The 26,049-nt window shown below is 42.4% G+C and overlaps 1 protein-coding gene across 2 annotated transcripts in view; it reads left to right on the plus strand.

The window, feature by feature from the left end:
• The window catches only part of LOC133417230 (pleckstrin homology domain-containing family G member 1), a 37,701-nt gene extending 12,264 nt beyond the window's left edge, over positions 1–25,437 (plus strand). For both annotated transcript variants that reach the window (XM_061704831.1, XM_061704830.1), the window contains exons 2-17: positions 3,731–4,305; positions 9,646–9,746; positions 10,837–10,906; positions 14,435–14,481; positions 15,946–16,096; positions 16,429–16,560; positions 17,451–17,633; positions 17,703–17,798; positions 18,105–18,191; positions 18,452–18,485; positions 18,591–18,683; positions 18,762–18,823; positions 19,085–19,276; positions 19,711–19,830; positions 19,905–21,732; positions 22,713–25,437. In XM_061704831.1, the coding sequence (XP_061560815.1) occupies positions 3,880–4,305; positions 9,646–9,746; positions 10,837–10,906; positions 14,435–14,481; positions 15,946–16,096; positions 16,429–16,560; positions 17,451–17,633; positions 17,703–17,798; positions 18,105–18,191; positions 18,452–18,485; positions 18,591–18,683; positions 18,762–18,823; positions 19,085–19,276; positions 19,711–19,830; positions 19,905–21,732; positions 22,713–23,689 (4,599 nt within the window). In that variant the 5' untranslated portion in view covers positions 3,731–3,879 and the 3' untranslated portion in view covers positions 23,690–25,437. The remainder of the gene's footprint in view (positions 1–3,730; positions 4,306–9,645; positions 9,747–10,836; positions 10,907–14,434; positions 14,482–15,945; positions 16,097–16,428; positions 16,561–17,450; positions 17,634–17,702; positions 17,799–18,104; positions 18,192–18,451; positions 18,486–18,590; positions 18,684–18,761; positions 18,824–19,084; positions 19,277–19,710; positions 19,831–19,904; positions 21,733–22,712) is intronic.
• The last annotated feature ends 612 nt before the right edge of the window (positions 25,438–26,049 follow it).

Here is a 26,049-nt window from a genome sequence, read left to right on the forward strand (position 1 = left end):
AACATATTGAACTTGGCTAACTTGTCCTCATGCCCCCGGTGCTCTTTGTCTTTGTCTACTTAAATGAAAACCAGAGAGTGAAGCCTGGTTGCTGTGCTGGCTCATGATGATTCACTGATATATATATATTTTTTTCCCCTCTCGCTCTCTGGTGGGGCAGGGCACACACCCTGCACACCATCCATACAAACACACACACACACACACGCGTAGGGGAAAGAGTCCCAACCTGTATGCTTAGCAGCCTAATTAGAGATCATTTTCATGGATCAAGGGTTGAGCATAATCTGGGGAAGAGGTAACCAGAGCTCGCTTGTGTTAGTGCTCTGCATTTTTGTGTGTCCGTGAGCTAATTCACCCAGGAAACGTGCAGGGTGGGTCCCAAACATGAAGGTGGGAAGGAGGGCTTGGACAAACATAAGATGGAGCAACCTCTACTCGTGTTTGGGTTTCACTGCAAAAGGAAACGCATGCTTTCGCCATACTTGCCTGTCTTGGGTTCGTGCGTGTGCGTGTGTACGCGCCCGCTGCCCACCCATATCTAGATACAATGGCTAATGTGAGGGTCGTTCTGTTTTTAAGTCAGTTAGTCTTATCTCCTTGGTGATAAAACGGTGGTTTAAGTGATACACACACACACACACACATTCATGCCATAGTTTAAGTGTATTGCTCTGAGTGATAAGTATTATAAATTTGTTAAAGGGCGAAGGAAATAGTCAGTTACCCATTAAAATCACCATCGGTGATAATGTAGGCCTTTGTGCTTTGTGTACTTGTGTTGCTTATCAGAACCCCCCCCCCACACACACACACACAATGACTGTGTATGTGTTTTTATTGACTCGATTCATTATTATTGTCTGAATTGTTAAAAAGTGGGTCAGGACTGGGAGCACAAATATTTGGACTGACTCTTGTATTGTTGCCAATCTTGTTTTTGTTTGCAACATTCACTTTTACGCTATGCTGGACTCTCCAATTCCCTGTTGCTTTTCTTGGCGCGGCAAAAGAGAAAATGAGAAAAAGATGCAGACTCAAAGCATATCAATATCCGTTTACCTCAGAGATGCTTGAGCTAGTTTACGTCATTTTATATTCTTCTGGAAACACTAATGTGACAATTTAGCCCATTTATTGAGGTTGCCAGAGGTCCAGCAACAGCATCTGCAATTCATGACAGTACCTAGCTCCATAGCTGACTTGTATGCGTAAAGTATTATGAAGGTCCTCAAAGGGCAAAGAACAAAAGTTGCTAACTTTGGTCAAAATGTCAGCACATACCTTAATTACTATAAGGCAGTGGAGATGTGATTTTTTTTTGGGATAAAAAGCCAATGCTTTTAATAAATGTCTCCAAAATTGATTCAAAAGTATTATTCTGGAATACAGTTACTTCAAGTCTAATTTTGTACAACAATAATTTTCAAATGTTTTATGTATTTCCCTCAGTGACCCTTTCGAAGGTTAACCTCTCTCTACCGTCGTTTTCTACCAGTGTATACCAACTGTATCACCATGTGGCAATTGAGTAATAATCACGCCACCAATCACGGAGCAGGGGTTGGAGGTGGCAGCCAATCCCAGACGAGTCGGGCACGCACATTTTTGGCATCCAGATGCACATATCTGAGAAAAATGACTTGGAATATTACACTGATATATTGGTGGGAAACCATCTATGATTCATCACCCTCTTTACTGTACATGGGAAAAGTTTAAGAGATTTACTTTAAAAATCAAATGCTGTAGTCTAATATCTCACAATTTGTTTTCAGTTGTGTACATAAGGATGCCATTGGTCAATGACGTTGTATTGATAATGGATCATAAGAGATTACAATATGATACACCACTATATCAATATTTTATCCCAACTCTTAACTGTATGCAGTATATGAGAATTGTATCAAATCATGTACAAAAATGTGAAATAAGTAATTTATCCTACTATTTTCCACAAAGTTCTTCAATATTCCTACCTAGCAACAGTTGTATGTTCCGACTGCTCTAATAAAAACTAATGTTGACTTTTTAAGACATTGTGCTCTAAAAGAAACCCTTTGAACACCTAGAGTGTAGATAATGGAGATAAATAAGCACATTTTAAACAAAAAAGCCTTTTTAAAAGTTGTTTAATAATACGAAGCTGATAGAAGAAAATCTATCTAAAAATAGCTGATGCATTTTCCATAGCAACTTTACAGGGTGATATGTCAGCACTTTTGCTTTAAGCTTGTTATTTGGCTCAAAGTTGCCTCCTCCAGTAGCAGTTGCTACTATCATTCCGACCAGTGATACTCTGTGGTAGACCAGTCGAGCAAGAAGGATGGTTGCCAGAGTGCGCTTGAGCGAGGTGTCAGTGCGACAGAGAGCCCTATGAGGTACCCACTAGAAAGGTGAGAATGTGTATGTGTCTGTGTGTGTACGCTCTCTTGGTTTCTTTTGAGGCTACGCTCCGTTTCCCGTTTCATGTTTCTCTTCTTTTTTTTTTTTTTTGAAGGTGAGTGTGTGATCTCGGACGCTTTGATGTGAGGAGGCCTCAGATGCTTGGCAGGTAGAGAGTGGCGCAAAGGGCGTCGTATGGCGGCATTTTACTGGAATACTGGACCTGCGGGGTCGTAAGTGAGTGTCCATGCTGTGGAATCGTTGACGCTTTGATTGATGGTTGATTAGTTAGTAAGTTTGTTAGTTGGTTTAGTGCAGGGTTTCCTTGTAATAATGTGTTCTTGATCAATACTTTATGTACAGAATATGTTGATGTCATAGCAATATATGGTGGTTTTTGTTTTTAGTTTATTTGGGAAGAACCACACAAGGTTGACAACTGTCCCGACTGAACTGTTTTTTGCAGTGTCTTAAGAGTAAATTGGTACAAGAAAGCATGCATAGATATCTCGTATTTGCTGTAATTAGGACTTGACTACTGTGTTAACGTAGATTAGTGATAGACTAGGGCTTGTTCCAACTTTTTGACAACTTTGGGTCATGTTGTCGCCGTAGGAACTTTTATGTAGACCGAGCACCCTCCCGTATTTTTAACCTGTGTTTTAAACTGAAATAATTTGGGAAATCCAGGTTTGGTGTGTATGTTTGTTCGCAGGATTACAATTACTTGACACATTTCTACTAAATCCATTGAATTTTGAATTGAATTTTGTACTTTCGTGATGGGTCGGGGAAGTTATGGAGCCATTTGATCTGATTAATTTCGTGACTGCTTTCACTTCTGCTGGTTCGAATGCGGGCCTCCGGGAGTTAGTGATCCCATCTTAACGGCTTCGTCCACAGACACGAGGCCGTGAGCCAGTTTGGCACCGTCCTGATGTGAAATAGCCACAAACACAAACCTGCCTGTCCTCATGGAAAAAGACCTCTCATTCATTGCCTCAGGCAAGCGCTCAGATTTCGACTGTATCTTAATACAACTCTTCATCTAAATGCTCTGCATTCCTTTTAATGAGCGTATTATCTCTCTTGGCATGGTGGTGACTGCTAACTGGTCTTGATAGAATTCTTTCTGTGGTGTCTCAAGGCAAAACCGTGACGGTTAGCTCTACTCCTTTGGCGGCTGGTCAGCTCAGCCGTGGTCAGCTGGAATGTGAGGAATTACGTTTGTAAGCAGATAGCTTCTGTAGAATATGAACATGCTTTTGTTTTAGGGTTTAATATAGTGCATTTGTTGAGCTTGCAACTGTTTCACAAGAATGTTTTTTATTTTTCTCTTCAGACGACTACAGCTATCTGCCTGATGCGTTGCCACCTGTACCTGAAGTCCCGGACTCTGGCTCAGTCCTGAGGTCCAGCGACATCCCCAACCGTTGCCTCCGCAACCCGGCCTTCCGTTACGCCTCCTTGCGCTATTGCTCGGCCCACAGCATGGACTCCTCTCCTGACAACACCGAAAGGCCCGTCAGCTACAGCTCCACCTCTTCCTCTGCTTCCTCCCGGGACAGTCACTGCTCGCTGGGCAGCCGCTCCACCCTCGTCCACACCCCGCACTGTAACCCCGTGAACTCCGACCAGGACTCAGGGGCTATACGTTTGGAGCTGGTTCCCACCCAGCAGCTAGGATGTGGAGAGGAGGACCCTAAAGATGATGGAGGGATGGAAACAGGAAGCCAGCCAGGGAGGAAGGGCACTGAACAGATGCCGGCAGATCACTCAGAACCGGAGGTGGGTCTCGACGGGGGCGTGGAGCGGATCGGTCAGGTGCAAGGGCCCAGGACCTATGTGGATCGTGTGGTGCAGGAGATTCTGGACACGGAGAGAACCTACGTCCAGGACCTGAGAAGCATTGTGGAAGTAAGAAACACAAATACTTTTAGATTGCTGATTGCTGTACAAAGAGATTTAGAGCTTGAAACAACATCCTGGACTGTTTGCCAGTTAAACGCAGGGCACACTTAGACACATAACCATTCACGCTCACATTTGTACATTCAGGGCCTGATTTACTAAACGTTTGTGCATGCAAAAACGGGTACAAACAGATGCGGAAACTGATCTACTAATCGGACACACCCAGGATCGCGTCTTCCAAACGCGCAAAATTGCAGCGCAGTTCTTTTTGTGCGTTTTGGAAAAAGTATGATGCAAATAGATTAATTTAGCGGGTGCAGTGTGATTTCTCAAACCTGTGACAAATTGCAAAGGCAGATTTGTTTATTTATTTTTTAAATACCATGTCTGAAACCTAAATGCAAACCGGCACCACTGTGCATAACCATGAGTGCGTTACTATAGCAAGGAGGATGTGTAAGCAAAATGGGAGGTGACGGTGAAAATGTATCTTTTCCAACCCACCAAACATTTTTGAAATGCGAAAACAAATATTTTCGGAACATATCGTCTATTCAGCAATGCAATTTTTTAGCTTGTGAATTATCTAAGGGCAGACTTGGAGCCAGTCACAAGAAGGAGTCATGCCACATCACCTATGACAAAAAGCTTTTTAACTCTACATTTCCTTGCGTCAGAGTCACTTCACTTCACTCTGACGACTGGTGCTGGCATCTCCCAGAGAACCTTTTCAGATTTGCAGTCCGTTAAACGCAATGTTACCCAGGATGAAAGGTAACATGCAATTTAGCCCCTGCTATTTGTGATCTCAGTAAAATATTGCAATCTTGGTAGATCTTTGATGTAAATCACGCCCACCGAAACGTGCGCAAACTGTTAGTCGACACATAATTTAGCACCGGCTCTTTGGGATCTTAGTAAATCAGGCCCAGTGATGTATGATTTTAGGAATATGGGAGGAAGCCAGAGTACCCATAGAAAACCCATGTATGCACTTGGGCAACATGTACTCTCCACACAGGGGGACCTGAGCTGAGGTTCAAACCCAGAGCCTCTCGACTGTGACTTGTTTGAACCTCAGTGAGGTCAAAGTAGGTTGAGTTCAGAATGACTGTTGTAAATTGTTTTAGTCCAGTGGGTGGTTGACTTTGCTGTTCTCAAGAGTGGGGGGTCTTTGAATCAGCTGATAACACGCACACACACACACACACACACACACACACACACTCACACACATTCTTTGGGCCTTTGTGCTTCTCATCACACACGTGACACACAAATGCACACACACCGTCGCTTGTTGTCTGTCAGAAACTTTCAACACAATGGGGTCACCTGTGCTCGCAGCCTTCGGGTTTGGTTGAGTTACATGACACCAATACCTTTGTACTGCCGGAACAGGCGCACATTGAAAACGTGGACACGAATACACACGCACACACGCACACACACACAGTACACAAGCATATTCAGACAAATGAGCTATTTTTTAAAGTCTAGCTCGGAGCTGAATGGATCTTGTTTGCCTCCTTTCAGGGATTTGGAGGCTTTGGTTTGGATGGTCTCTGGTAGTTGCCTCAACTTTCTTGATCCCTCCTCATTGTTATTGCTGCTTTCTTGCCCTCAGATGTGTTGAGCTGACGTGATGCATGTTTTTCATGTCTGTTAACCAGTTTCGATTAAATTGATAGTGGCGTGAAATGTTTTGGTATGCTCTTGTCCATATCGACATTGGCCCCTTCATTCTCTGGCCAACACCGGTTTGTGTCTGTATACTGGATGTATGTTTCTATAAAGCTGGGCATTCAAGGATCCATTTCAGAAGTATTATTTTCTAATACCAACTTGGACTGCAACGAAAAGTCAACGCGAATGATTATAATGACCTGCATTGTACAAACTGAGTGCCACGGGTGGAGTGGTCACAATGAACATTTGGTTGTTACCAAGTGTCAAACACATCAAGAAGATGTATCAACCTCTGGACAACACAACAGCCCAGTAGAAGTGAGTCATGGGTTTTAATTGCCACACTCAGATTCCTGATATCTTGAAATTCGACAGTCGACTTAGACCTCCGTTTCTGCACTGGTACCTATTCACACAGAACAGCAACATGGCAAAAAAGCCAGCATTGATGGGCAGTGTGACTGGAGCAAGTGGCACACCTCAATGTCCTTTACAGTATGATTTATGCATGCTGTGAACAAACTGACTTTTTGAAATCATTATCATGGGATCTCAGACCTTCATCTGATCGTCAGTCAAGTGGTGGGAATCTGTCAATTGCTTCTCCCCGGAAACAACAAATGATGTCCAACAAGATCAGTTTGATTTTAAAAAGAGTTGGCCCTCATACAACTGGACATGAAACTGCCTTGATTCACACAGAGAATGTCCAGTTTTATAGACAGTTCAATAAATTGCCTGTTCTCAAAATCAAAACAGGAACCGTCTATCTAGACAGGATGAGTAGAGGCAATGAAGTTGAGGCGTGACACTTCTGATTGATGTCCCGCCTTCTCATGCTCCTTCTTCCTTCCCCCTGTCCTTTTCGGATGCAGAGGTGAGGAAAAGGGACAGCTCGACAGGAGACTAGGAAGCGGGATTTAGCTCTGAGATAAGGGTGTCCACAGCAGGTTAAGAAAACACGAAAGAGGGCTTAAGAGCTGCACTTAATCACCCTCTACTGCCCGCAGACCACCGCCAGTCCATATTAACGGACCACCCAGCCTTGGACTAGCACTTTAGATGACGGTCGATTCTTCAGCGGGATGTAAGAACATACGTGCATTCAGGCTTTCCTTGCCTCTTTAATGACAGTTCTCGTGAGGGCCGATTGTATCAGTAGCAACACTAACATCCACCGAAGCCTGCATTATTGCAACCCCCTCTTCCATAATCCCTAAATCCATGCTGCTTCCTGTAAGCGAAGAGGGTGTGAGAGGCTTAAGACAAATATTTACCCAGACTTCCATGGGCTCAGCTCTCTCAGCAGGGGTGCGGTGGTCATAGCTAAGTTATACCCTTCCCGCGAGCGAACTGTAATGTGTACCTTTTAGATTTAAGCCCTTATCACACAGTTTCCACAAAAATTATGCATTTGATCTGTGTCGGTTGAGGTATTTTTCAGACAGTGACAAGTCTTTCAACACAACAGGCAGCGGTGCTGGATTGTTGGTTGTAAACTTAAACCCCCCCCCAAAAAAAACACACACAACTCCCACTTTACCTGTCACACGTATGCCATTTGCCCCGGCTACAAGCTATAAAATACGTTTTTGACAATTTCATTGACAAATAGGCATATGTGCTGTTATGCTGGGAAATTGCCGAGTCACCTTTATCCCTCCATTACATGTATGCCACACAGAACACTAAAACAATTTTTACTTTGACAGGTAGTGAACAAAGCAATGTAAAAAGCAGGGCTTAATTTTGGCGAGTCAGCAAACTTGCCCAATAAGCGTAGGTGTAATTGCGTCAGTCATCTCCAAACAAACTGTAGTTTTTTGTTTTGTTTTGTTTTTTGACACCTTGGTGACCTTTTGAAGTTGAAATGTGGAAGTCACCTGGGACATTTTCAAACTATGAAAATGTGGATGTTTACACTGGGAATAAAGAGTAATGACTTCCTACTACAGTGCAGAGTAAAGTGTTTGGGTTGGAAACGAGCGTGCACTTGAGGAGGTTAATGGTTAACACCGGAGTGTATCAAGTTAGTACATGTTGCGTGTGATGCTTAGCAGGGAGTGTACCTTCAGAGAGGTGCGTGCATTTGAGCTGCCCATTTTTAAGCTCAGTCAGCCTGGAGGTGAACTCGGTGAGTGAGTGGGTCAAGCCGGGTCACATCCGTGACCCCGCGACTAATAAAGCATTGCCTTACGAATAACCTATGATAGGCAACGAAATCTTAACACGAACCCCCTGACTTGACTCACATAAACCTTAAGAAACAAAAATCGGCATTTTCAGTGTTTTCTCTTTTAGTTTGGAAATTAGTCATTAGTGTTTAGCATCTGTGCTAAAGCTACTGTTTAAGTTGAGCTGAGCGGTTAAGTTGAGCAGTGCTTATACAAACTGTGCTTCATGCTAAAATCACATGTCTTGCAAGATATGATATTATAACCAACATTTCCTCCCAAGGTTCAAAGTCTAATGCAAAATCATTTTAGGTTCTCGAGCTGCTAGCATCGCTTGCTGTTGTAGCGTTGGTGGTTAGCGCGCGAGTTACCATAAAATTCCTACGGCATTGCTTGTACAAACTTTACTGCACACACAAATGATCACAGTTTATTTGAACACACTTTGGTATGATAAGTATTGGCAGGTTAAGAAATTTTTATTTGCATTTTTTTTTTTTTTTTTTTTTTTTTATACTTAAGTTGCTTGTAGCAACAGATACCATCAGTGCTAAACGTCATCTGTCATTAAAAGAAAGTGGAGCAAGAGCCTATGTTGCCCAAAAGAAGCGGCGCCTGTCAGATTCAGATTTTTATGGACTTTATTTTTAGTGACTTTAATTACAGGTTGCGGAGGGAAAGACGGCATATAAGGCGTAATGGCAAAATATGGACTGGGATGTGAAATGAAACAAACAAATAAATAAATTACAGCTGCCCTGGGATAGCTATAACCGTTGATTTCCCATTTGTCTTTTTCCACCTTTCACTTTGTCTGAAGCTGATGTCGAATCGCACAGAGCGGCATGAAAAGCATCTGAGTTTTTAAACTTTTATCTTTTATCATCTGTATTTGGGGTAAATTTCATTTCAATATACACTACTCACAAAAAAATGGTTGGTCATGCTTTCAAAAGTTTAGCGATGGTCAAATTAAGATCACCTTTACAGGTTAGTTCATTGTAGGTTCATTCTTAAACTTCCTCCAAAAGCCGAATATCCCCAACTTTTTGTGAGTACTGACTTTTCAAAAATAAAGATTGCTTAAGGTTAAAGTGAGTGCAAAGGCTCGACTGAGTATGAATCTGGGACAAGTGGATGATTAACTCCGAAGATGAGAACTTTTATTGCATGAATTTATAGATTAGGAATCAGGTGACATTGCATAATTCAGTTTCTAAAGTGACTGGAAGGAATTCCTGATGTTTTTAAAAGCAGGGTGAGTCAAAGTAATGGTTGAAGACATTTATCAAGGTGAGGAAACTTTAAGGCCTTTGGTCGTGTTGTGGTTCACAACGTACGCTCAACTGACATTGAAAGCCGTGATAGGCTTTCAATGTCTGCTGTGACCCTCAATAATATAATGAGTACAGGAAATGGATAAAAGAACATTTTATTGCTCCAAAATCATCTCCTTAACGGTTCCTTTTCCACTCTGCAGGACTACTTGGAGAGTATCAGCAACCAGGCTCGGCTCGGTTTGAGCACCGAGGATAGAGGCTCTCTGTTTGGCAACATCCGGGACATCTACCACTTCAACAGGTACGGCTTTTTACAGAAACGCTATCCATCTAGAATCCACTTGTATGTTCAATGTTCGATGTAAAAGATCAAATTAAAGGTCTCTTTCTCCAGGTGTCTGCGTATTTTCTTTCATATTCTTTTCCTGTCTAACCTCCTGTCAATACTTGAGTCCGTGTAATAAATATATTTGATAACACCATACAAGCGCTTTCATACATCACGCAACACTGTCAATTTGATTGTATTACTGTAAGGGCTCATGCAATATTAAGCCAAAGGTCATCATATTCCATATCAGTATTGCCTCTTGAAAGATTGTACTCACTTTTATTCATCAGGTTCAAGTTTATTCAAAAGTTTAAATCTTAGGAGGCTCAATTATATTTTGGGGATTTGATATCACAAACTTGGATCAAATATCCGCCCCCTTACTGTTTGATAGCTCTACCCAAAGGAAAGCAAAAAAAAATAATAATAATAAATCCCTGTCCGTCTATTAACAATAGAGGTTACTAATCGTGAAACTGAGCGACATGCTGATTTCTGGGAATCGTGACAGTCCGGTGTGTGTGCGTGTGTGTGTGTGTGTGTGTGTGTGTGTGTGTGGGGTCAGTCCCTATCTGCATTTTTGACCCTGTGACAGTGCTCTAGACTGTTTTTTTTTTTGTGTGTGTGTGGTTTGAAGGATAGTTGAGGATCATGGTGGTCTTTGGACAGAAACATGCTATCTTTTTCTGCCACCCAGTCATTTGTCAGCTGTCCTGCGGCAAAAAAAAAAAAAGGAGAGAGAAAAGAAATGGGCCAGTTAAGGGAAGCTTAAAAGCAGTTTAAAGCTGTGACCTCATGCTTTAGTCAGGAAACAATAACTTTACCAGCGGCCCTTTTCCACCAGAGGATTGTTGTGTGCACACACAGGAGCTGTAGTTTTGAATCCAAGGAAGTTTCTCAAAGGCAGCTGCCCTTAGCCCTAATTTCTCTTTCCGGGTGTGACTTGTGAAGTCAAGTACAATAGTCAGAAACAACAAAACAAAAGCATTATTTGTTTGATTAAATACATGTGTTTGTGTGATATGGGAACATGGCAGACAAGTATGTATTCTGTTTTCAGGGATTTGCTTCACGACCTGGAAAAGTGCAACGCGGACCCCGTGGCAATCGCTGAATGTTTCGTATCAAAGGTAATAATGATTGTGTGTGTATGTTTTTATAATTTGTGTTTGTTTGTGGGAGGGATTATGCCAAAACTACACTAGAAAAAGCCACATTTGATTTTTAAATCAAACTGATGGACTCAGCAAGCTGTTGTAGTCTTATTTTTTTTTCTCACAGAGGATAAAGAATATATGCCTGTGACTGTGAGTGTTGTTATATTTTCCGACTACATGTTTTAATGCACCGTTTGCGTTCGGCTAGCCGTTTAAAGTGTTAGAACACCGCCACATAGATGCTATTCGTTAGCCCGTCTATGGGGTTTTGCAATGTGTGTCAGCATTAAGCCTTGGCTTATGTCTACTGAGTCCTCTTCAAGCTCTAGTTTGTTTGATCACCTTCTCCACCTCCAGACAGACTTTTTCCTAACATGCACACTGTTAAAGCTCCTTGCTTGTTGCAGCCTGTTCCAACACCTGCGTTTGACATGTGCTCGCACACACGTCAACTGTGGACAGATCACGAAGTACAGAGAATTTATCTTAAAGTTATTTCTGTGACTAAAATTTGAATACTGTATAGTCAGTATTTAGGAAAAAAAATCCAGAGGAATTTGAAGCACTGTCCAAATTTGTGTTTTGGACTCAGAAACTCTGTTGTTTTTGTTTACGTCTTTCTTGCATTTATGCCTCTTCCAACTGTTTCCCGTAAAAAGATCACCGGATCTCAACAGATTATGTGTACAGATTATGTGATGCCGCATTCCGGCGTTTCGCCGTTAAAAACTCCAGCCGCCGCAAAGCCACCAATCTGACCATGGCTGAAGCAACAAGCTCTTCCCTTTGCGTCACCGACTCGGTCCGCAAACGCCTCAGCTATTGTTGTCAGAGGCTCGTTTTTCTGCGGGCTCACAGCACCACTTCCACCAGAAGCGTAAACAAAGCAATGCGCCCACACAACCGAGTTTGCATTCCCTGAAACACACGTCCGGCTACTTTCTCTATGTACAGCATCTACCGTGATTTAGTCTTTAGTCATTTATAAGACTTTCTAAAACAATTTCATCCCACCACAAGATCTATTTAGAAATTGTTCTTGTGCAATCGTATGAAGCAGACCTAATCTTATCATGACTAAGGCTTCAAAGTTGAGATAAGCGTGTGCCAAGAAAATTATCTTAACGTAACAGTAAACTATCACTTTCCCTTAGAATACAAATTTCAAAAAGCATTTGGATGGTAGTGTTTGTTGTAAAGTTATGTTTACTGGATGATCATGTCTTCGTTTGTCTGTTATTGCTTCCTTCACACTAAATGCTCTGAAATTGGATAAGTCATGATTTATTTCTTTTGGAAAGTTGTGTAATGTTTTTGTTGTTGTTGTTGTTGTTGTTTTAGAAAAATAGTGTTTGGGTGTTGCTATGGCTATTTTTTTAGTGAGTGAATGGACCAGCCAGGACACCTTGTGTTTATTCATGCACTGGTGCTAACGTTCAGTATTGTGCACCAGGCTTGTACAAATGTTATTTTTACTGGCTTACTTGATTGTCTATTATCTATCTATTATTCCTCGCTGTACTTTAAATGCTCTGAAATTGGATGATGATTTCTTTTTAAGTGTATCACTTGTGCCTATGGCAATTTTTTTTTATAATTTTTTTTAAAGATCGTGTAATTTCAGTCAAATTTCTGGACTTGGTTTCCAAGTTTACATTTATTTAGCTTTTTGGTATTATTATTTGGTACTATTATACCAGTACGAATAGGTGTGCAACAGTTATTCTTAAAGATGATGCACAAGCTATCTTGTGTCTAAAATAGCTGAAAAATTAGAATGTTAACCTTACTGTTAGTTGCACAGAAAAAAAAAAAAATACATTTACAATTACCGGCAATGTGACCGAGCTACAACTTTGTATTTGAAGGAAACAAATCAAGTTTAGTAGCCAGGATAACGATAAATCTCCTCGTGCGCCGTGATGATTAAGCCTTATAAGTGTTTGTAAGTCACGCGACTGAGGAGTTTGCCACACAATTACATGATGACTAACTCTTGCCGTTCACTCTCCACTCTTCTAATGATAACATTAAAAAAATAATAATTTAATCCATATTATTTTTTACTTTTTAGTGGTTATATTTGAAATATATGCGCTTAGTTCGTGATTGTTTTGCTTTGATGATGATGATGATAAATAATAATAAATAAAGACATAAATGTGTAAAAAATACATGTGGCACACAAATTAGTACTCTAGCCAAACATTTATATGTCCTGTGGTCTATGTCCTAAAGTTCACCAAGTGTGTATTAGCGCTGTGTGTGGATACCATCCAAAAAACTAACAAAAAAAATGGATGGCAAACACATCTGGTTGTGTTTAGGCCTGGTCTGTGGTAGCAGACTACTGGAGACTAGGAGGAGACCTCTGCTCTTCAATTTAGGTCCTTTTCCCATGGAGCACCTCAGGCTGTGTTCCGTTGAATTATTAGCTTGAGCTCCTTAAAATCAATGTACAGTTCCCTACGGAGACAAAAATAAAAAGGCTCGGCGTCCTGTATACGTAAATCCACAATGCGGTCTGCTTGGATATAGTGATATCTGATCATCTTCCTTGCATGTTTATGATGTCGCTTCCTGTTATCTGTCAGTATCCTGTAGCCCCCTCTCAGTGTTTATGGGCATGAATAGATCTCAGCTCGACCCCCCCCCGTGTTATGCAACAGCGGGGGGTTCATCTTCAGGGCTGCAAGGGAGCCGGATGAGGAGACAAGGCCTCAGGAAACTTTGGCAAACCTCCTTCACGGCTGAACAGCTGCAAATTGTACATTTTCATAGACACCCACCTCCTGCGTATGATTTTGTCATGAAAAAAATCATGTATTAATCACTGAAAGAAATGAAAAGATCCACATTGACATATCAGATATCAAAACTAGTCAATTCAAGTTATAGCAAGGCAAAACTGTCATGACAGTTTAGCATACTGTACTTATTTATTTACTTTCATCGGGGTACCCACAGATGGTTTTACTGTAGTATAGGAGCAGTTCAGTCCGTTTTGTCTTAATCCCAATAACCACACCGTGACGAAAGCACAACCATCCAGGCATAAATTTGAAATACCAAAAGTGGTCACGTGATATGCAGAAGAGTTGCCAGGAAAACTTGAGGCAGCTTTTCGATGAAGTTGCGCTGCCTCACATATGTTTGATGTTCACACAGGCGGCATACGATCGAGAAAGGTCTCAATTAAGGCGGCGGCGTGGCTCACTGGGGGTGTATTTAATCCCAGCACTCAGGGCTGATTTAAAAGAACTTCAAACTATACGACAGTTATGTATTTGTCTCAACTATGCCGTTGTACCGTCAGCATTTTGTGCATGAAGTGCCTCACTCATATTTTAAGTACAGGCTGATGAGTAAAATTACTGAGACGAGCAGATAAACCAAACTGAAATTATTTTACTAGTAAATCTCCATTTAAGTAAAACCAAGCCACGTTTATGTTTCCTGTGACTTAAGTTTCTCATCTAATTTGCCCTTTTTTAATTTCAGAGTGAAGAATTCCACATATACACCCAGTACTGCACCAATTACCCAAGGTAAGGCTATAATCTGTCTTAATACAGTACAGTACATAATACAGCGGAACCTCTAAGGTTCAGCACAATTCATCCCAGGACACACATCAAATGTTGTTTGTAGTCACTCCGCTGAGGTCTCATGTGACTTCTTGTACGATGACGCTTTTTACTTCTGAGGTTGCACTGTGTATTTCTAATTCTTTCTACTGTACAACAGCATTATCCTGTTGTCATTGTCGCCCTGATCACATCTCCGTGTTTCTTCCCAGAGTCTCATATAACTCCGCTGTGTATGCCCATCAATGTGTTAGCTTCTCGCTAAGGAGTCAAATTGTCTGCTTGCAGTTGTGCCTCAGGGGTCGTTGTCCTGCCCTCCCTCCTTTTTTTTTTTTTTTTTTTTTTTTTTTATTCTTTCATTCACTGCTTATTGACAGACTTATGGCGCATGTTGCTGACAGATGGGGTATTATTATTTTATCAGACCTACTTCTAATGTTTTATTCTTCTCTGGGTGGGTGGTCCTAAGGGACATCTGTATGGAGTAATGTGACACTGTGTGATGGCTTAGTTTGAAACGTGAGGCTGATCTTCATGCCAAGATACACTATGAACACACCCTTGCCCTCAAGCTACAATTTCTCTCCGTGGTTTATGATAATACTCATGAACAATTAACAGGCTTATTATGTCTCATTGTGTGCTTGGGTGTGAAAGGGGCTACTGTCAGATCTTTGGACATGTGCCTTTCCCCATGTCCACACCACAGCTGGTGACCCTAGTTTAGGTCAGACAGGATAAGCACACACAAAAGTATGGGAGACGGTCACTCACGCGCTTGAACACACACACACACACACACACACACACACACACACACACACACGCATGGAGCGGCTGCAGATGTATCGAGGTCACGCCGGCATCCAAGGTCAGGTTTCCTCCAAGAACAATGTGGAGACTGTACGGAGCTCCGATGGTATTTAGACATGCAGAAATGCATGCACTCAAACAGAATGACGTTTTAGACCACTCAGAAGAGTCTTTCAGTTTAGCCCTGTATGCACAAACACACATCAAGTGTCCTTGTATCAGTTACATGCCAATCATTGCACACGCCGCCAGTAATTGGCCACTTTTAATTTTCATTTGTCAGTTAGTACATGCCACATAAATGATTGGAAGGTCTTGTCACTCAATCGTCATTGGTCAGTCCACATGTCAATCATCACCCGTAGAAGTGTTTCCCTCCACACTACGACTTGTCCTGACTGCTCAGTCAATAAATGTTTAGTATTTTGTTTGACAATTATAATTTATTTGCACATATGCATACACCCAATTGCAATTACAGTAGTAGTCATATAGTGCAGCATATTAGACATGATGGGTTATCAGCCCGCCAAGACTCAGGACGTTCTGTACACTTATCTATACTGTCAAATTATTAGTGGCCTCCATAACAGCTGTGTTTTGACTTGGTAGGTCGGTGGCTGTGCTCACCGAGTGCATGAGGAACAAGGCGTTGGCCAAGTTTTTCCGCGAGCGCCAGGAATCTCTGTGCCACTCCTTGCCTCTGGGCTCCTACCTGCTGAAGCCGGTGCAGAGGATCCTCAAGTACCATCTGCTGCTTCACGTACGTCCGTGCGGCATCTCGAGTTTCTCCTTAACGGTTAAAACATATTTGCGCATGGCCACACACGCATGGCACAAAATCAGTCAGTTTCCTTTAAAAGCAGGGTTTTTGATTGGGCTCCTTCTATCACCAAATGTTGAGACATATGGCACTCGGTGTGAACGTTCCCGCGGGTGTTTGCCACGCTTTAAATAGAAGAGGATGTAACAAAGTGCCCTAGCAGACAAATGGATGAATAGTTACATATGTTTGAATGTGGGCTTTTTTTGGGCCAGCATACTGAGGAGAAAAGAAAATGCAACTACTCACTTGGGCGATATCTGTGTTTGCAGGAGATAGCCAACCATATGGAGAAGGACACAGAAACGTATGAGGTTGTGCAGGAAGCCATAGACACCATGCAGAGAGTGGCTTGGCACATCAACGACATGAAGAGGAAGCACGAGCATGCTGTTAGGCTGCAGGTATCGTAAACAAACATCCTTCCTGACAGTTAAAACAATTCAAATCATGTGTAACCAACACACTTTCATCACTACAATCACATACCCGATTCCAGTCTTTTCAATGAGCCAATTATTATTATTGTTTTTGTCCTGCTAAATGATGTGAACTGTGGGTTGGACAGAGCCGAGGCTCTCATCCTCCCCACGTCTTATGCAAGTCACAGTTTTCCACTGGACTAATGATGGCCTTGCATAAGGAGAGCACATAAAAGGGCAGCTTGTTTCTTCTATCAGCTGGAGGCCAGAATGGTCAAATGAATTCAGGAATGTGTGCGGGGTTTATAGAACGCTTTTGGGGCAAATTACAGTCCTTGCAATCACATCAAATTTCTCAAATTTGTTGCGTTTAGTCTTGCCCACTGTACATTGGATTCATAGTTGCCCATCCAGTGTCCAGGTGAAAACTTTTATTTGGGTTCCATTCAAGTGTTGTATCTTTCTTTAATTTTGATGGAGTTGTACTTACTTTTTTTGACCTTGTTACTGGAACCTGATTATTTTGTTGGAGAGTTTTACTCGTAGCTATACATAGCATAGCGTGCAGCATTCTAAACAATTGAAGGATGTTTGATGGGCTACACTGTGGTCATCTATAACTGTAGATTTCCAGTTTTATGCTTGACTTTCATTCATTCATTCATTCATTTTCTAAAGCGCTTTTTCTCATTAGGGTTGTGTGTAAGCTGTAGCCAGCTGACTTTAGGCGAGAGGCAGGGTACAACCAGGACACAACTATTATATAAACAATAACAATCAACAAATCCATGCAGACAGACATAACATAACCAACCCAGAGTTTAATGATACTCAGCCTGTGCTCACACTGAGTTTATCTCCTGCCACTGCAGGAAATCCAGAGCTTGCTGACTAACTGGAAAGGCCCTGATCTGATCGGCTACGGCGAGCTGGTCCTCGAAGGAACTTTTCGTCTGCAGCGAGCCAAGAACGAGAGAACGCTCTTCCTATTCGACAAGCTCCTGCTTATCACCAAGAAACGAGAAGAAGCCTTCACGTACAAAGCTCACATCCTGGTCAGTCGCCGTCTCTTTAGGTAACGTTTTTGTGATGATGGTATGTTTAAACTGATGTCTTAATTGCAGTGCTGCAACCTAATGCTTGTGGAAGTCATCCCTAAAGAGCAACTGAGTTTCAGCGTGTTTCACTACAAGAATCCCAAACTACAGCACACAGTCCAGGTACCACAACATTGCAAAAGTGCAGACATGGCAATAACAGGTCATGAAGATTGTGGGTGTACTTTAAATGTTTTGTTAAACTTTTACAATCGACTACACAATCCAAGTGGGACAGCGTTTTGCATAGATATGTCCTTTGACGCTAATAGTGGCCTTTTTTGTTGCATAACTCCTGTTTTGAACTAAAACTAGAAATGTTAATCTGTGTTGTGGAAGAAAGCAGTGTTCAATTTTTTTTTCGGGCTTTATCCCAAACATATCTCATCTGTCATTTATCTTCTCTGTGATGCTTGACGCTGCCCGCAGGCCAAGTCCCAGCAAGATAAGCGCATGTGGATCTTACACCTCAAGAGACTCATACTTGAAAATCACCCTGCCAAAATCCCTGCCAAGGTGAGGAAAGACAGCTTGTCTGCGGATGGCTTCCCTTTTGTTCAGAAGTTGAAAACTTTCTGCAATGACCCTATCCCGCGTCTTTCCTCCTGCTACACCCAGAAATCAAGCAGTCATCCATTTCCAATGCAGCGTAATACATTTTATTTTCAAGATTCCGCTCTTGACGTTCTTTCGAATGTCTGCTAAGGTTTTAACAGGGTTGTGATTTTAAAGCCACATAGTGTCCAAGGTTAATGTGGAATTTCACCCTTTTGTAGGCCAAACAAGCAATCCTGGAGATGGATGCAATGCGTAAGTGCCACAATATTGAAAGTTGATTCAAAGATAAATATAGATTTTCATGTTTTGTCAAGTGATATTTTGTAAATTTATGTCCGATATGTTTTTTTTCCCCAGACCATCCTGGATTTCACTATAGCCCTGATGGTGACAAGAAGGATTCACCGCAGACCAAAGACGGCCCCAACCCTCGCAGAGGACGCAGAAAAGGTGAGAATTGCTTTCAACAAATTTTGCATCATTGACCCTTATAGAAAAAAAATATTAATTAAAAATGTGTCTCCCCAGAACCGCTGTCAAAATTACTGAAGAATGCCAAGCAAAATGCTGCCAACAGCGACGGAGAAAAGGTTGGTCATAAACAAAGTTGATGGATAGTTTACACCTATACTGGGTAAGGAACCAAAGTTGGTAACTTACTGTTAGTTTGTTTCCAAATTGGATGTCACTACATTTTAAGTCAATTTAAAAAAAGTACAAAATACATAATGTACTTCAATTGTCTGGGGTTAAAATTGTCCAAGTTTCTTATAAAGGGTTAAAGTTAAGTAACATAAGATCGCACGCACGCAATGATGCTTGCATAACCCTTTTAATTTCCTTCACCCTAGCGAACAAGTTTGGGCGCAACCCTGCTCTCTCCGGTGTCCCAGCTGGCTCTGGGCACAATAGGCCGCAGCCGCAGTCTCATCAACCAATCACAGGAGTCTTTGGACCCCGGTGACCACTACGACCACAGCGATAGAGAGGACGGGGAGGAGCCACACCAGCAAGATGCTGATGACGAGGATGATAGCGGCCTGGTAAGTTTAACATATCAAAAGACACCAACTGGTACTATTCAGTTGGGTTTGACATGTTGGATTAGTAAATCCTGATTTGATTATTTCCACTCTGGTAGGCTGTAGGCAGGATGGTGATCTAATGTGACATCATTGCAGAAACATTGGTCACTGTGACGCAAGTGGCTAAGAGTCCTCTACATTATCTCCATATTTTGTTTAAATTGTATTTTTTGTCATCTTACCATTCCATTCTAACATGGAAATGAGCAACAAAAAGGTGCCAAAAAGTATGGATTGGTTAAACACAAAAGAATACGTACCATTCCGAACTGGAGAGAACTGTTCTGCTTGGTGGAATTGGGGCCGTAGACAAGTCATCCTGTATTCCATCGATTTTGACTTCAGCTGGCATTTTTGGGACCTGATACTAAATTTTGTGTCTCTGCTTTCAGGGTGGTGGGAAGAGGTTGCGAGTCCCTGGCAAAAGCAGTCGGAAGAGGCTGAACCCCCAAGCGTCCGTGGACAGTATAGAACAGTGGAAAACCTTCAACATGAGCGCTTCAGATCTTCAGGTATGGTACTATTCAAAAACGGTCTAGCCCCTTCATTGGGATCTTTGACTAAATCTTTCTTTCCCTCCATTCAGAGAGCCAGAGAATCCCTTGTAAGGGACGGAAGTCACCACCCGCCACTCCGCAGGACCGCTCGCGTGACAGAGGAACCTCCAGAGTCCCCGATCCCATCCGTAGTTGTGACAGATAGTAATCATTCTGTTCGAAACATCTGGGCAGACCACCGCGCTCGCAGGGCCATGTTCCCCACCAGACAGCGAACCATGCAGCCCGATGACGATGAAGAGGATATCTACCAGATGTTTGTTCCTACAGAGCCAAGCGGACCAGAACCGGAGTTGCCCTCAGAGAGATCAGAGGCCCCCTCATCTCCGAGGACAGTACGGCCTTGCAGCTGGCATGTGGATCAGCTTCCCTCCGTACAGGTTGAACCTCCATCCGTCGACAGCAGGGTTTTGCGAAGGGCGAGCAGTGTAGGCGAGAATGCCACAGAGGCTCGGAAAAGTCCAGATGACGACCAGGCCGGTCATAACCTGGAAGTAATTCATACAGAGTCCTCCAGCAATGACATATCAGGATCGTCCTCAGCCGAGCAGCTGACGATGGATGACATTGAAAATGTGTATGACAACATTAGCTATGAAGACCTCAAGAGAATGGGCCTGATCAGAAGAGATTCGGATGAATGCAAGTCACGGAAAGAACCGTCTTCCAATGCACAGGGTTCCTGGAGCCAAGCAGCTAGGGCATCGAATGTTCCAGATGTCTCAGGCATCTCAGAGACTATCATTAAATTAGACGGTGGTGCCAGTGAACACAAACAGTTCCCCACCCAGGAAGGAAGACCAGCAGAGACTCCAGAGCTCCAGATAGTAGAGGAGAACATCTATGACTCCATTTGTTTTCTGGATCCTCCAGCGATAGATGTACAGGGAATCAATGTAGGTAATAAGGCAGATCCCCAGAGAGACATTCTAATGGCATCTGAGCAAGACTTAACTGGAAGCTTTAAAGAGTTTGTCTCACAGGAGAGCCTTCACTTTGGAGACGCCCTCCACGCTGTCCAGTGTTCCTCAGAGCCAGAGTACTCCTCGTCATCTGCTTCGTTGGCCTCGCAGCATTCACAGAAAGGAGATAAAATGTCAGAGCATGTAGATGAACTCTGGAATGACTTGGAGAATTACATCAGGGATAATGAGAAGAAAGCGGACCGGCTGCCTGCTGCCTTCCCAGTAAGTGCCCGTGAATCAGCCAAGCGGTCATCCTCAGTCAAAGGCAGTCCCACAAAATATCCTCCTGAACCCAGTCATCCATCTAAGAGTCCGCCTGGACATCAACCTAAACACCCTCCTGTGCGCCCATCGCAATCATTCAACATCCCGGTCATCAACCTCCCTGACCTTCAAAGTGATAGAACCACTGAAGACGAAAGTCCAAGTCCTGTTCCCACTTTGCAACCCCTTCCAGTTGTGCCAGAGCCTCCACCGGGCACAGTGAAGAGCATGCGTAACAGACTGGCCCGTCTCAGCAGCGGTAGTTTCCGGCTAGAGGACGATGATCTGGTTGAACTTCCTCCAAGAATCCCTCCTCAGAGAGAGAATCTCATCAAGGATATCCATAGTTTGTTCCCGGGGAAACTGCCAGGCCTGGACTCGTCGCTGGCTTCTTCCTCTCTCCTGCTGGGCGAGTCAGTAGACTTCCCCCTGGAACTTATGGACAAAACCAAGAGTCGTGTCTTTTTGATGGCGCGACAGTATAGCCAAAAGATAAAGAAAGCCAACCAGCTGCTGCGCATGAGGAGCATGGATCCTGGAGACTCTTGCAGTCGGGCAAGAGCTGACCGAAGGCAGAAAGACCTGGCGGCCATCCTGGAGGAAAAAAAACAGGGGGGAGCTGCTATAGGTAACACAAAACCTTTAATTACCTCAATTAGTGTCTTGTGACCTCTGCAAACCATAAAGCATGTGAGGCAGGAGGTTATATTTTCATCACTGTTTGTGGGTTGGGTAGTTACAAAACCTTCTGGAGGGTTGGCACATTGGCCAAGGAAGAAGTCATTAAAAAGCAGATTATTTTCCATGTCTATTTGTTACGGTCGGTTTGCATCAAGGCTATGTAGGGCTGGCAACCAACAGGTCCTGCAAATGTAGATGCAGTAAAATAAAATCTTCCACTTGACTACATACTGTATATACAGTAATCCCCCGTATATTCAGAATTCACCATTCACAAATTCATCAATTCAAGTTTTTTTTTTTCCTGTGAAACCTATCCACAGCTGTTTTCTGAAAAACACCCCTATCAGTATTGTACTCTTTCTGAAATGACGTAAGATGCCGCCAAAACCCTGTCGATATAGGAATTGGTGCCAAGGAGAGACAAGCTTTGTGTGTTGGGGAGGAGCTAAGTGTATCCTGGGTTATTGGCGGAAGTTACGGAGCGTCTTCGCCGCATGAGTATGTTTTTACTCTGCTAAATGGTTATTAAAAAGCAAAATCAAATCATCTGTAGACCACTTATTTGTTTAGGGTACTGTTGTAAGATACGTTACAAATGATATTCAACTGTTTTGCAATCCTAGCTTGTGGTATATTTAATGTTTAAGCTATTAATATAGGCAAATACAAACATGTTTTTGGGGGGACAGTTTTTTTTTTTTTGCTATTTGAAAAGTCCTGCTGCGGTTATCTTTGGACTACTGTAATATTGTCACCAACAGTGAGGGAGAAGTGGAACAGTATTATACAACATAACACATTTTTAGTCAAATGAGTCAGATTGGAAAAATTAGAAGAAACACATTTCTGTTTTGTACCCAAATAACTATATTATCTAAGACCAAGAAACTTCAACTGTCTTATTATCGTGTATTCTGTCTTCAGGTGCAAGGATAGCCGAGTATTCCCACCTTTACGAACAAGTCATGTTCAAGGATTCTTCCACGAGTACACACCACACTCATCCAGGTCTTCCCTCTTCTCCGTCCATGCCTGAGACCTCTCTGGAGGAGGAATGGCTCCACTCCACCTACAGCAACGGCGAGCTCTCCAACTTCGTCTGTTCCGCCGGCGACTTGCGCAATATGCGGGCCTCTTCCACGCCTCAGCGCAGACTCACGTCTTCCTGCTCCATCCCATCTCTTAAGACCACCCCGGCCTCACCGAACAGCCCGCCATCCCAGAGATGGAGCTCCTGCATATCGGCTCCGAGCGAGAAAGAAGAGCACGTCTACAGTACCATCAAGCGACATCCTTCCTTTAACGCACCATCCTCACCATCTAGGAACTGTCAGTCGGCCAGCTCTCTGAATAGCCAGCAGCCAGAGAAAAACAACCAGTCAGGACTCAAATGTAACGGATCTACTGTGGATGGGTCCACAGAAAGACTCCACGGTCCCAGTTTGGGCCGTGCCGGTCGGCAGAGTAGCCTCCCAGAGAGGTCTACTCAAGGAGAGTCGGACCTCACCTTACACGACGGCCAACATGTGGTGGTCCTGAACCGAGCGTCGGCCCTGAGCATCCTCGCCGCCACCCAGAACTACTTTGCCAACTTTAAGGACAACGGCGAGGACGATGACGACTACGTGGAGATCCGCTCGGAGGACGAAGTGGAACCAGACCAGGGCGGGTCGGCGCGGCAGAGCGGCGGCTCGGTGGCCGGATTTACCTACCAAAACCGGGGCCTCGTCCATTCGCGGAGTTTGCCCTGCACGCCCGTGCACTCCAGCGACACGCTGAGATCTCTGGAACGTGAGCATCTGGAGAAATACTTATGGAGTGAACCACAGCAGAGCCAGCCCAACATTGTCCAGTCTCTTAGGGAAAAGTTCCAGTGTCTGAGTTCCAGTAGCTTCGCTTAACATGGCCTCACAACCGAAAGCTAAATGCATATATATCGACATACTACAGCCATGCAAATTACAACGAAAGGGGATCTTGCTACTACCAACAGTTTACCCCATTAACAAAAGGGAACATAACACAAATATAGCACAAGTTCTACGTAAGCCAAAATAGATATTTTCTAACATATGTAAATACCTATATTTTATGTAACAGGCTTCAACGTAAAAGACGTATGTTGTTAGAGGTTAACAATGGCGCTTTAACTCATGCTTGCAAGCCGCCTTAGCACTTCCGGTCTTCTTATGAAGTAATCCAAATACAACAAATGGGTGTTATTGATTATAAATGGTAGGATCACATCAGAGATCAAACCAGACAAGATCTGATGATCTTTGGAGGACCTTGTCTGGCCAACCTCTTCAAACTCTATTATTTTAATCTGCATTTTCAGCACCTAGCCTGCACATCTAATGTTTAAAATTGTGCTCATGGCATTAAACACACTTTAGAATGTTTCACGTTTGCTGAATAGCTATATTCAGGCTACATTGTCTCTTTGCACACATGCACATTTTAGCAATAACTGTAACACAAATAAGGCAAGATAACATGTTGGCTATTACAAATGTAAAACTCAAACCTATTAGTCTCTTCACCAACATTGTCACCAATTATTATGCTTGAAAACAATCAAACTTGCTCATATTTTTCATTATCAATAACAAACTTAAGGCTTCATATTTATTTTGAACATGTGAGCAAAAGTCATGTTGTATATGATATGTCTGCATCTCAATGTGGATTATTATTATAATTTTTTTGTAATTACAAATTATATTCTGGGACCATAATGGCTAGCATTGAGAATTGTTGGTTTAAAGACTACAGCAATGTAAAATAGGGATGGGCATTATAATTGAGAGAGAATTCTGTCGACAATGTGTAATTAATTGTGAATTAATGTCTTCAATCAGTTAAATGCACAACTTTGGTTGCAACCACTTCTGTCTGAAGAAGACAACACGATGTCAGCTATAGGAAGTTAAACTACATTCAGGCATATTTGGTACCGCATTGGCATACAAAGAGGAGTTCAGAACATTCAGAGTCCATCCATGACGAATATGTATATATATATTTTTTTTAATTAACAATGAATCGATGAATTGAGCGACAATTTTTCCCCATAGTCAATGTATTCAAATGTCCATCCCTATTGTACATGGTGTTTTACTTCAATGGAAAGTGAGTGTTTTTCACACAAATGTATCACGCTACTGATTATACATCCACAGTTTCAGGGAGGTGTTGATAAAAGGTTTGTCTCAGTATGTTTTATATAGCGGCAACTTTAGTACAGACTGCACAAACCATCTTATTTATTCCAAAGCATCCTTATGAGCTTTTATGACTATTCATGCAAGGGCAGGTCCATTACAGGTTGTAAATGAAAGACTATTGTATTTATTAAAAGATTATTCTGATGTTTGGGGGTGTTCATTCGCCAAATTCAAATCAAATACTGTGAATTGGTAGCTTTTTTTTTTTCTCCTTTAAATCATGCACTGCTTTACGCAAGTTCCAATTGTAAAGTTAAAAAGCACAACATCATGGTCTACTGTTCATATCAAGACAGATGCATTAAAAAAACAAGTTAGTAATATGAAGTATGTTGTTTTTTTGTTTGTTTCATTGTACACGTTTGTCCTTGGCTTCACCGGTGGGGAATATCGGTCTACATTGAACCTTTTTTTTTTTTTTTTTTTTTGCACTTTTCTTCAAACGTCTACTTTGTAAACACCCTGTAAAGATGTACATTTTAGGGAAGTTATTCTCGTATGCCATAGTATGCTTTACAACGCTTCAATGTTTAGGTCAAGTGTACTGTATTTTTTATTTGTTTTTTTTAAGGCCTAGTTGTCATTGCTCAACAAAACAATGTATTGGATGTAATAAACTTAAATCCAAACTATGTTGTGTGTGTTTTTTTCCTCATTAAAAATATTTAAATTACTAGGACAATGATCCTAGAAACCTAAAAATCTTTTTATGGACATTTGGCCTTCCTGTGTGGGATTTGCATGTTCTTCCTGTGCTTGCGTCGGTATTCTCTGGGTCCTCTGGCTTCCTCCCACACTCCAAAAACATGAATGTGAAGATAAACTGTATACAAGGTGGATGAAAGGATATGGAAAAGGTAAGAGACATTTATATAGAAGAGACTGATGAATATCAATCCATCCATTTTCTATAGCGCTTGTCCTCTTTAGGGTTGCGTGTAAGCTGGTGCCTATCCCAGGTGACCCTTGACTGGTCAACAGTCATTTTCAGCGCACATATAAACAAACAACGATCCACACTCTCATTCATAGAT

Source organism: Phycodurus eques, chromosome 18, assembly GCF_024500275.1.
Source record: "Phycodurus eques isolate BA_2022a chromosome 18, UOR_Pequ_1.1, whole genome shotgun sequence".
NCBI classification, from domain to species: domain Eukaryota; kingdom Metazoa; phylum Chordata; class Actinopteri; order Syngnathiformes; family Syngnathidae; genus Phycodurus; species Phycodurus eques.